The sequence below is a fragment of the Cyprinodon variegatus genome, unplaced genomic scaffold (assembly GCF_000732505.1).
Source record: "Cyprinodon variegatus isolate N-32 unplaced genomic scaffold, C_variegatus-1.0 Scaffold154, whole genome shotgun sequence".
NCBI lineage: Eukaryota > Metazoa > Chordata > Actinopteri > Cyprinodontiformes > Cyprinodontidae > Cyprinodon > Cyprinodon variegatus.
In genome coordinates this window covers 924,204-936,649 of record NW_015150607.1, presented here as the reverse complement: position 1 = coordinate 936,649, position 12,446 = coordinate 924,204, and the positions used below count along the sequence as shown (strand labels likewise).

Here is a 12,446-nt window from a genome sequence, read left to right as displayed (position 1 = left end):
ACACAAACGACACGGTGACCTTTAGCTGGACTGAGCTTAGTGATGAGCGAAATTGTCACAATAGCTTCAGAGGGAAAAAGCTGACTGATGTTGCTTCAGAAACAAAGGCCAGTGGCACAGAGCGGCTCCCCTTTGAACCATTCAACTGCATGAATAACGAAGCGACCAGAGATTTTTTTTGCAGGACAGAAACACTGATAGCTGCAGGTTTTCAGTCAGGTGCTGTGCATGACAAGTGTGCATGTTTGATTGTTGTCAGATGAGAGGAAAAAGTGATGGAGAGGCTAGGAAAAGGCTGAGCTGTTGGTTTTCAGAAATCTGAGTCAGAAATCAGAGTCAGAAATCTGAAGCTGGACTTCAAACAATTTTCACTTAATTGTATTTTTCATTTCATTGTTTATTTTCATGAAAATTGTGGACATTGAACTTCTAGAATCTATCAACACACTCACAGGGACTCTGCAGGGATCAAGAAACAGGCAAACATCAGACAATTAATACATTTTGTTTAATGTTGAACTAAAAGACAACCTCCCATGCATCATGTTAACATCTGTAGAGCTATACATGATTGTTCCTATCATTTCCTAAGGCAGAAAAAAATTATTGACAGACTTCAATAAACCGCAAAACATGAAGTCGCAATAATTCATTTTTTTTTTTTGAATTGAGGAGGTAAGTGAGACACTTTGCCAAAGGAACAAGACAATTTTAGAGGCTGGAAAAGACTTGAAACTGGGGTTTAGGATGATCGAACCAAAAAAACAAACAAACAAACAAAAAAAAAAAACAGGCAAAGCTACAAATAATTGATTATTATTTCTACTTGAAATAATTGTTAAGTGTTATAATGCTTAAGTTGAAGTCCAAACTTGAATCTAATATGGCAATGTTGCAAAAGGTTTAGCATATATGTTCACAGATGATCTCCCAGTTATACAGTTTCAGAGGGGAAAAAAAGTTCAGTCTATTGATGTGCACAGATACAGCCAGGTGTAATGAAAATGAAATTATTGCACAGTAATGTTCTCAAAGGTTTGTATCCTTACCTAGTGATTTAATTTAGTTCAAATGTCTCCTTGCTGTCATGACCAGCTGAAATGAAGTCTGGACAGAAGTCAAGCACTGTATATAACTGTAAATTAGAAAAGTATTCTGGATGTGGTCTATATCGACACTAGTGTTAAGATAATCCTTTATTTCAATGGGGCAACAAGAGCAGTAGGAATGACTTAATGCTATTTATTTAGTCTGGTTACAATATCAAAACACATACTTGTTGTGTTTGTAATACATGGTCACAAATATATTTACAAAATAAAAACATTTGTTGAGATATTTTAGGAATTATCTTCATCATTTTCAAAATGAGTGATGTACAGGTTCAGATCTATGTGACATGGGTGAGTTTTTCTCTCCTTAATTCAGATCAACACTCTGCCATCAGCAAACATGTCCCCAAAAAACCAATCCATCAAGTCCATTGATTTTATTCTTCAGAGGCTCTGTTGCCAGCGCCATTAGTGTCACTGGGGTAATTGTACAATGGGTTGGAGAAGGATAGCTTGGCATCTTTCCAGTTTGAACCCTGCTGTAGATAAATGCACAGAAAGAGAAGTGGATCACATTACTGCCATGTATACAGACAATTAGAGGTCAAAAGCCTCGGCAGAGACATCACCTCCAGCTCTCTTCTCCAGGGGTAGACACTGATTGAAAGCCCAGGACCATTACTCCTTTTGGGGTTAATGTTGGGACAACCGTCTGGACGTTTGTCCTCTGATGGGAGCTGAGGACAAAAAAGAGATAAGATGAGCCCTTATGTGTGAGAGTACTTGGAAACGGCCAGTTAACAGACTGATCAATCATCTTTTTATTATCACATCCTTAAACTCATTGAAATATTTCATTATATTGTTTTTCAGCACCCTAGAAAAAATGCTGAAGTAACAGAGACACAAATTCAGGTTCACACTCTATATTCACTCCACTCTAATAAAAGCTGCGTTTTACGCATAGGATGGAAGCAAAGGTACACAGGTCAGTCAGTATTAATGTACAAAATAAAATACCATAAAATATATTCATTTTAGCACTGAAGCAGGTTGTGAAGGCAATGAAACTGATATTTTTGCTTGAAAAAACACGTATGCATGTACATTTTAACTACAAACCTTGCTGTAGTAGAAGTTTATTATCTTTTTTGGAATGTAAAAATAACAAAAAATAAAAATAAAACAGAAAAAAAACCTTAAATAAAAATAATGTTTATTCAACAGATAAAGAGAAATCTCTCTTTATCTCTCTTTAATGACGAATTATTATTTCTATTTTTTGATGCTTATGATGCTTGTTTTACGTAAAAGGCTTTATGAGACTCATCAGAAAAAAGACACATCATTTTACTCTATCATAATCATATTAAATATTACGACTGCCGAGGTGCTGTAAATACCCTCTGTTATTATTTGATTGGATAAAAATTAGTTTCAACGTGTTTAAACAAACAATATGCTCATTTTCTCTTATCTTCCTGTCTTAATGCTCTCATATAATATATGACTTATGAATCGTCAAAGTCACACATCAGTCATTACAGCAATAGAACGGCTGTGGTTGTATCATCTCCTCTGTGGTGCATCGAACAATAGTAGGAAAGACTACTGAGATTAAAACTGTAGGGAACAAAGCATGCAGTGGGAGAGCAGTAATCATGGCATCTGTCTGAGAATAAAATTGTGTTGCTTCGTGCAGATCCTTGAGCCTCTCCTGTTACCTTTTTGTTATAAGAATACTAAACAAAAAAAATAAAAAAAATACCTGAATGGCTGTGTATCTTGTAGTTTGGCAGTGGATCAGACTGGATTTTTATGTCCCTACATGTGTTACACCTTGTGTAGTGAGCAGCCTGTAACACTACATAGGCACTCATAGGAGGCAAAATCAATAATCCTAAATCAAAAACCTAATCAGGCAAAAAGGCCTGACGATCACCTTCTGACCTCCTCTCATGCCGGCTCCCCTTATTGAATAAGTGTGCGACAAAATGGAGGAAAAATGAATTTTGTGCAGCTAAGACACCCGAAATGACTTTGCCTGTGATTGATTGGACGTTTCAGCGCACTGACCTCTGCTCCCCAGTCAAAGCTTGGATTATCCATCATGCCATATTTCATTGGGTCATCTTTTCTGTGGACCAAACAAACATAGTAATCATCTTATTCACAAAAAACATTGTCTCATATGTCTAAAAAGAGCCATTTGGACTCACATAAGGCCACATTTTCTCTTGCACAGGGCGAGGAAGCAAACGGCAACTCCAGCTAGGAGCAGCACTAACCCAATGCCGATGCCTGCATACACAGAATCTAGACAACAGAATACATGTGTGGATTTATAATCTATAATGATGTGGATGAGAATGTCTAATGCAGCTGTTGTTAGAAGGTGAATTTCTTTATTACCGAGCTGTGTTGATTCTAGAGTTGGGGATGAAGTGGTGAGAGATGGTTTCTCCCTTACATGGCAGCGATTGCCCGACCATCCAGGCTCACACCTGCAGTCAGTGGCAAAAAGAAGNACAAGTTCATGTGGTTAAACAAGTACAAACCAGTGAGCTTTCAATACAATGCCAAATACTCAAGTTCTTAATCATGGTACTGAAAATTAATCTTTTTAACAGCTAAAAGGCTCTGCCCTTTTACCCTCCCCTACTCTAGAGAAAGGACTGGGACATCACACCTCTAGTTAACACAGGAAAAGAAGTTAAAAACTGTTTTGCTGGTTTGTGGTGTTTGCTAAATATCTTAAAGTGGTAAATTTGTCAAGCTCCTCTGAATGCATATCTGTTGAGCCTTTCTATTTCTAACATTTTTTTTATTTTTTTCATTTTTTTATGTCTGTTGGACATCCAGCTTGGAAACTCTCTGGAAATATTTTGGCTGCCCTGGCAATGTGCAAGTCTGGGAAACAAAGTGAGCTCTTCCTCTTCCTAACAGAGAGACTCTGCTCCAAGTCAACATCTGTTCAGCATCATCTTGATTTCTAACCCTCTAATGGGAGACACGGCATCCAGTGAAGACAGACGGTGGCATTCTCATTCAGAGGAAGTCAGCGCCCAGATTGTGTGACAGTAGGCTGTTCTTGGCCAGGTTCCCTGGAAGAATATGATGCCGGTCATAAGCCTGAGGTGTCCCCCCCAGTGCTGGGCTCAGGATCTACATCAGAACTGTCTTTTATGCAGCAACAGCTTTGTTCGCTCCATACCACACAGAGCTATGCATGATGGTATGTTGTCCCTACACATAAGGCTCATGGCAAGATAATAATAAAAAAAATGCTTTACTAATAAAGGAGGTCTGTTTTTCTTTAGTGATCAACACCTCTTGAGTATCTTTTCAAACAAAAAGTGCGGAGTTGATGGGAGGGTGGGTTAGCTATAGACCAGGATGGTCTGACCCAGACAGCCCTCAGCTAATTCAGTTAAAAATGCAAAGGCAAGATGCTATCAATACAGCATGATCTAAGACATTTTTAAATGATAAACAATAAAACATGAGAAATGTGAAATATCCAAAAGAAAGTAACTTAGAAGGATATAAGCAGATTATGCAGTAAGCCCAATAACAGGATGTTTTAAAATGAAATCTCCCATCTCTGATATTTCAAACTGCTGATGCATACATATAAAACCCATACATGATAAAAACGAAACCTCGATCAAAGTGAATGCAGAATATCGCCTGACCTATAGTGCTTTTTTTAAAAGCTAAAATTGAAGAATATAATTCTAATAAATGAGGTTTATCCTATATAATAGAACCTGCAGTGAAAACGAAGAGTAAAATCTGACCATACTCTATGCATCAGTTGTTTCCAGGAAACTACTGGATAATTAAAGGCAGAACCATCATGTTTGACCTAGATGGATAGAAGACAAAACTTTTTACAGATTGTTTCTTTTTTGTCATGGAAAAAAAAAGAAATGGCGGAGATGTTTGTCATATTTTAAATTTCACAATAACAATTACAGAGAGAGAAACAGAGAGCAAATTACACAAAACTCTTATTTGTTCATGTGTAGAAGTTTATGTGCTTTAGCTTGCATCTTACAAGCAGACAGGTCCGTGTTCCTTAATATGGCAAAAACCATGATCCTGGCAGTACTTTGGTGGGCATTCTGTAAAAAAAAAAAAAAAAAAAAATGTATCATTGCATTCCTATCCTATTTGTGAATTGCAATACAAAGATAAAGAAAAAAGTTTTCAGCCATTCACAACAAGAAGTATAACATTAATTATATATACCCTCTGGTGAACTTTGTTATATGCCCTCTTTAGTAGTTCTTCAGACCTCTTAAAGGTATTTAAAAAAGGAAATTAATTTCCTTTTTGCCATTCTTCAATACAGGCCAGATGTTTGCAATCAACAGCTAATAGTTTCTCACTCAAGTAGGAGCTCCTTCAGAGAGTCAACGGAGCTTTTCAGTGCCCCACCGATCACTTTTTTCCTTGCCTCGCTTACAGATGATGGATTCAACAGTATACCAGATGTTTTTCCCTGTTTAATAACATTAACCTGCTTAAAAATAAATCATCACAGCTTTTTGCCTGACATATCTGCGTGTTGCTTGGTCTGTGTGATGCTGTTCTCTAATGTTTTAAACAGAAACTCTGAAGCCAATAACAAAACAGCAGATTTTATACTGAGATTAAATTATATCCAACTGGACTCCATTTAAATTGATGGACTTTTTTTTTGGTGGACTTTCATTTTGTGGGACAGATGTAAACATGTCTGAATGCTCTGAAATGATTGATTATAAGATTATATAATTAGTATGTATAAAGATCTTTATTTTGATGAAAAAGGGAAAACCATCTGCTAGTTTTCTCCTTTGTTTATAATATGTAAATACAGTAAATTTTTATGCGGTAATGTCACAAATGATGACAAGTTTTATGTGTATGAGAAATGTTTGATGAAAACCCTTGTTAATCACCCAAGCTTAGGAGCCTTTCTTTGCAATACTCATTTATCCTCTGGCTATGATACCCAAGACAATTTAAGAAGCACAATTTACCAGAAAATATGCAGCTGAAATAAATCAGCTCCTCAATTATCAGTTTCCACATAAACCCTTTTGTTACCAGTGTAAAGGTTAGATAAAAAAATAATTTTTTGTTTGTTTTTTCAATAGAACAAGTATGACAGCTTTTACTCTCTGATTATTTGTAATTAAACAATAAAGAATATACAATGTATAGCCTCACCTGAAGTTGCTTTAAAAATCAACTTTAAAAACTAATCTGAAAGTCCTTGGGACAACCCAGGAGACACCTTTGTGTATGTTTCAACATCTTGGCTATAACTCCAAAATTTGTTTATCACTCCATAAAAGGAAATCTGGTAAAATTACAGTGGCTATTATTGTCAATGTAAGACTGGGCGTATGACAGAGCCTTTGGTCATGACATTTTTAAAAAGCTAGTGAGATTCTAAAATTGGCTACTCTCTTATAACTGTGTTATGCAAAGAAATTGCAACACCTGTCTGAAAAGGAAGCAACAAAATAATTAGGTTATGGAAAAAAAAAGAAAGTGAATATATTTGGCAAAATTTATAAGAAGGTGAAAGGTAAAAGTTGTGAGTAATCTCACTGATATAGTGAATTTTAAAAAAGCCTCTGCAGCCGAATGTTTTTTGTTTATAATGTATTTGATAGATAAAGAAGGTCTTTTTTTGCCAACACTGCAGGATCAGAGTAGTTTCTGTGCCAAAGAAGAAAGTAATTGCTGAACAACTGGCCAAGATGATAGAAAAAAATTATATAAACTTTTATTTTCATCCAAAGATCATATTATTTGTTCTTTCCTCCACTGGTAGCTATAGGAGCAGGATCAACACTTGAGGTTAAAATTTTGAGACAGTAAGAATTTCTCAAGCCCTTGACTTAAACTGGAGCTTCGATAAACTGATGTAACATTAAATATTTGCTAAACAGGAAAATCTTTATGCAGCTTTACCGATTTTAAATGAGACAGATCTCACATGAGCGTACGTATGGACACTGACAAAACAAAGGTGTGTGACCCTTCCTAAGATTATGAAATATGTGAAGAAAATGTGGAAGGATTGACATAAAAGCTTTTAAAGAAGCTAAATGAGACCACCACTGTTATTACACTAGACAGAAATAGTTACATAAAAATGCACAGCTAATGTAGCCACCTCATCTTGCAGCATGCACAGGCAGAGGTCATTATAATTTCACAGTCGATGCAACCTGTGACATGGCAGGACATGCTGGAGGTAATTAACAGCAAAAAGAAAGCACGTTACCATGGCAGCTGGACTCATCTGAGTGGAACGGGAGACAGTCGGGGGAGCGGTCACATCGCATGTAAAGCGGAATACAACCGGGCCAGCTCTCACATACAAGCTCTCCAGGCTCACACTGCAGCAACGCTGGTGAAAAGATGATGAAACATAAAAAGGATTGAGTGAAGAGAGAAATGTCAAAGCTTTTAATACCTGAATCATATCTGTTGGCAATTCCTTGTTTACTATTTAGTTTCTGCCTTTCAGACTTAAAGTTCGGTGAAAAAAGCCTGCAGTAAGTTTTAAATAAAGATTGATGTAAGGATTTAATTCAATTTTTTATCATTTATCAAGCGCCAGTTCAAACATGTTTTCCCAAGACATTTGACCAAAAACAATCAATTTCATCAGATCATACAGATTCTAAATGCAAATAATCCAGGTTGATCCTAGTTTTGAAAATAATATAATCAATCTAAATTTATTACTCCAATATGTTAATCAGTAATCGGATATTTAAAGACAGCAGCAGACTGCATTGCGTCAATGGTTTGTTACTCCTCAAAATATCTTGTCGTAATGTTGGATAGTCAGTTGCATGTCATTGACTTTGTTGCAATCTCTCTTTGTGAGTGATCCCTTTAAGCGACAGAAAAAAGAAAAACTCCCTTTAACAGGAATAAACCGCCAGCAGAAGCAGGCTCAGTAAAAGCAAACCCTCTGAGACGACTGACTGGGGAAACAAAAAGAACATAGTAGCACTGATTGAAGGGGGGGATGGTAAAGAAAATAAATGATCCAAGTGTGACAACTTCTTTTCTTTGTTATTCCTCTAGAAACAGCTACAGTAAAGAAATTCTAAGTATTGCATATGGAATGAAAAGAGCTTATTCAGTCAGACATAGTTAAAACTAAGCCAATATAGCTTGGTATAGCCAAAGCCAAGTTCATCAACAGTAGAACATGAAGCTATCTGCAGCAGTTGTTCAGCCAATGCCTCCTCTGCTTTAGGAAGGAATTACAGCTAAATAGAACAACAGGCCAGATGTACTGTAACTTCTATAAAGAGAAAAATTTGACATTTCTCTAACCTTACGCTTCAATCCACTGGATCCCTGCTGAATTTAGAGTGAAATTAAGAGCTCTTCTAACATTTGAAGGTCTGAATCCTCCTGCTCCATCTTAGTTTAATTAAATTGATTTATTTTGGTTTTCTCTATGGGAGTTTTCCCAGTGCGCCCGTAGTGCAGCTCCGAATATAGAGAATATATAGATACACTCACACCAGTTTTTTGTCAATCGGGATCAAAAACCACAGTAATTGGAACGCCATGTCACAATATTGGCGCTGATGTCTATCTGATTACTCATTTCACTGACCTGCTTATCTCAATCCAGCTCTTATTACTGCTCGTCTGATCCACCTGCTTTGTTCTCTATTTAACCAGCTTTCAGACAAGTCCCCAGTGCCAGATTATTCTTAAGCCATTGTTGAGAAGTATTCGAGCATTCCTGTGTTTCTGACTGCCTGCTCATGACCTGTTCTGCCTCTTAACCACTGAGCCTCATGCTCCGTCTGATCTGTTTGCCTGACCTGTCTATGGACTCCTGGTGGATTTCAGCCTTTCTGTGAACTGAATCTGGAATTGTTTCCCAACTCCATTCTGGATTCTCCCTCAGCACCTCTTTTAACCACTTATCAGCTATGTAGCTCAGACTTCCAAGAACATCATTGACACCGTCAACCTCACCCTCTAGGCTTGGAATAAACTGTAAGACCAGAGGTTCCTGCCTTAGATGCCAACGCCGCTCACTGCAATTCTGTTTCCAATAAAAGTTTTGAGTAATCTGTTTGTCCGCCTCAAATACTGGATCTCATTGTTCTAAGCTTGACTCTCCAATCATCTGGAATCATGGCTGCCAAAACCTTGTGCTCTATAAGATAATTTTTTGTTTTTCATGGACAAAGTGCATTTGGTACCTTCCTTGTTTTACTTTCTAATATAAAAGAATCATGGCTAAGTGCTTCTGAATTTAACTGCATCTCTTCCCTGAATGGAATACTTGAAAGGATTGCCACTTTTGTGTAATATTTTTGTTTAGCTTTCCCATATAAAGGGGCCCTGGCATTTCATTACTAAACCAGGTACTGTAGGGCTTCAAAGGTTGTATTTTTTCTCTCTCTCCACTGTCAAAAGATGCTTGCTCTAAGGGATTTATTGCTGCACATTCACTGACTTCATGCAGTCATGTTGGTTTCTTTAGGTAACCAATCAGCTTTTTACCAGTTATCTATTGATTACGGTATTAATGGGCACTCAGTTAAGACCAAGTTAGAATTGGAAGTTTTTTTTGCAATGTAAAATACATCTAAGCAGGGAATTCAGTGTTTTACACCCTTAAACACTATTTGGGATTCTTAAGAGCTGACAGGAATGTCGATTAGGAAATAGGAACCTGATGCTTTCTTTAATAATTATCTTTTTATTAACAGTTTTGTTTGTGTTTTTATGCACACTTTAAGATCTGAAGGTATATATGTTTGTATCCATATTTTAAAGCAAAACTGTGGTTCCTTTCATCTCTCATAGTGAAAGGTGGGCATGTACTACATCATCATTTTGAAGACATATAAACATTGATTTTTTTTTTTTTTTTACATAAAAGCAAGGAGTTATTTATAGTTACAGCCAAAGTTTCAATCTCTCTAATGGTCTTCATTTCATGTTTTCATTTTTACAACAAATATTGCATCTTTTTTATGTTCCCCTGAAAAATATGTTCTCAGAGATGGATAAAAAAAAAAGATGAAACGGTTAACAGATTCTTATATAGAATAGTCTAGTTGCTTTTGTGTAAAAGGGAAACAAAAAAATTTATAAATCGGGCACATAAATTAAAACTTAAACATTAATACATTTTTGCTCAGTTTAATAACATTTATGCCATACTTTTATACCAAATATTATTCATTTTCTGTTTTTAAACATTCTATGAACACAGAAAAAAAAACAGAAACAGGGTAACATCTCGTAGTAGGTAAAAAATTACATTAAGAAGATAACTGTTTTAATTATGGTCTACATTTTTTTACAACTAGAAACATTTCCAAAGAGCCAAATTTTACCTTTTATAAACAAGGGAGAAGTGTTGCAAACTTCTTTCCTTCAGCAGACTGACATTGTTCAGCAACAGGTGAAAGGTAAATTACAGGATTGCTCTAAATAGGCTATTCTATATTTCATACAGGCAACTTATCATTCGGTTTACATCCAAGCATGATGCAAACTTTGACCAAACTTTTTAAGTTTGAATAAACATGTAATCAGGCAAGTTGCACCTATTTTATCATGTCAGAACATTTTCAAATAATGCCTTTCCATCTCTTCCTCAGCACATTTTTTTTAAAAGTCAAAAACCATGTCAAGCTAGCACGAATTAAGCATGTTTAACACTTCTATGAGTTAACTTTAAAGAAATGTGTTCACCTTGAGTTATAATAACACATAACTTATGACAAAACAGTCATACTGTAGTGTAAGTTCCAAAATGACACCACATCCATACTTACGACAGCTGTGTTCATCCTCTCCATTTGGGCAGTCATAGACCCCATCACAGCGCAGTAAGGCAGGGAAGCAGCTGAAGTCTGAACACTGAAAACTCTCAGCAGGACAGCCGTCCTGAGGCGGGACGGTCCCCGGCAGGGCTGTTGGGCAGAGCTCTTCATCAGACTGATCTGCACAGTCCGGCAACCCGTCACACCACCAGCTCTTTGAAATGCACTGGAAGGAGTATGCACACTGGAACTGCTCAGGGTCACAGGTCATCGGCTGTGGAGTTACTGGTCCTAGGATGGAATTGAGTGGAAATGTTAAAATTTAGCAAGCTTCTTCATTGAGTTTTGGCTCACACAAATTAGACATTCTTCACAGAAGAAACTCTGAGTGTTGCTTGAATCAGAAACAGGAATTTTATGATCTGAAAGCCTTGAGAAAGTTGATCGAGGAAGGTGAAGAGTGAGAAGAGAGGTGAGGCTAAGGAAACAACACAATATAAATGTAATTGCTTTTCCTCCAGTTGTGCTACCCCTAAGCATTGACCTGATCTCCAGAGTAAATTTATACAAACCTACAGGCCAACAGGCTCCATTAACTTTCTACCCCTCTCCTTATGGGTTCACGTTGTTTATAAGGAAACTCAGGGAAGAAGTGTAGAACATTAGAGCATAAAAGAAAAAAGAGGAAAAGGTGAAAACTGGAGGAAATGAAAAAGAGGACAGTGGTTGGAGGAGGAGAAATAAGGGGAGAAACAAAACCAAAGAGCAAAAAGGCCAAATAAAGCTTTATAATTCCTTACCTCCAACCATACACTCTGCCGTGTATGAAATGTCATCCAGGGCAATGTCTGTCCACATGTCTCCACCAACTTCCCCCTCGAAGGTAACTCTGAAATCTTCTGTGTTGGACAAAAGGATGTTGGCGTATGTCCACTGGTTTCCATGGTTTCCAGTAGCGGCCCACATAAGCAAAGGTGCCCCACCAGATCCGACTGTATATACCTAGCATGCATGAAGGTTAGAATGTATTGGGTGATTTCTAACATTAAAAATAACCCAACATTAACTGGTGGAAGTGGCCTGTAGATTTTTTTTTTGTTGACAAATAACTGTCCTGCTTTCCTGCCCTCAACATCATTACAGCAGCTGTAGTGATGTAGAGTGCAGGTCTACTACAGCTATTGTAGTTTCCGTGGCTTTCTAAAGACCCCTACTCTCTATGACGTCCAAAGCCAAAATAAAAAACAAATCTTTTTGTCTTTACCTATTATCTTAACAACTAGGATTTTTTAAAAGGGTTGCTTATAAAAGAACTTAGAAATTAGGTGGTACCTGGGGGTGGAGCATCTTGTAGATTGACTGGCCTTAACATAGGACTATCTATTCACAATAAGGAAAATCTTTTTTTTAGTCCACGAATGCAAAGGATAGCTGTGACCGCTGATGGATGGATGGATGGATGGATGGATGGATGGATGGATGGATGGATGGATGGATGGATGGATGGATGGATGGATGGATGGATGGGTGGATGGTAAATTTTTTTTAATACAAATTTAAAGAAAAA

At 37.0% G+C, this 12,446-nt stretch overlaps 1 protein-coding gene across 1 annotated transcript in view; it reads right to left on the bottom strand.

Moving 5' to 3' along the window:
- Nucleotides 1-449: 449 nt before the first annotated feature.
- The window catches only part of malrd1 (MAM and LDL receptor class A domain containing 1), a 66,738-nt gene continuing 54,741 nt past the window's right edge, over nucleotides 450-12,446 (bottom strand). Inside the window, exons 23-31 of the mRNA XM_015377454.1 lie at nucleotides 11,680-11,881; nucleotides 10,892-11,170; nucleotides 7,342-7,467; nucleotides 5,113-5,179; nucleotides 3,465-3,556; nucleotides 3,272-3,368; nucleotides 3,129-3,189; nucleotides 1,682-1,789; nucleotides 450-1,591 (exon numbers count right to left, since the gene is read on the bottom strand). Of these exons, the coding sequence (XP_015232940.1) occupies nucleotides 1,490-1,591; nucleotides 1,682-1,789; nucleotides 3,129-3,189; nucleotides 3,272-3,368; nucleotides 3,465-3,556; nucleotides 5,113-5,179; nucleotides 7,342-7,467; nucleotides 10,892-11,170; nucleotides 11,680-11,881 (1,134 nt within the window). The 3' untranslated portion in view covers nucleotides 450-1,489. The remainder of the gene's footprint in view (nucleotides 1,592-1,681; nucleotides 1,790-3,128; nucleotides 3,190-3,271; nucleotides 3,369-3,464; nucleotides 3,557-5,112; nucleotides 5,180-7,341; nucleotides 7,468-10,891; nucleotides 11,171-11,679; nucleotides 11,882-12,446) is intronic.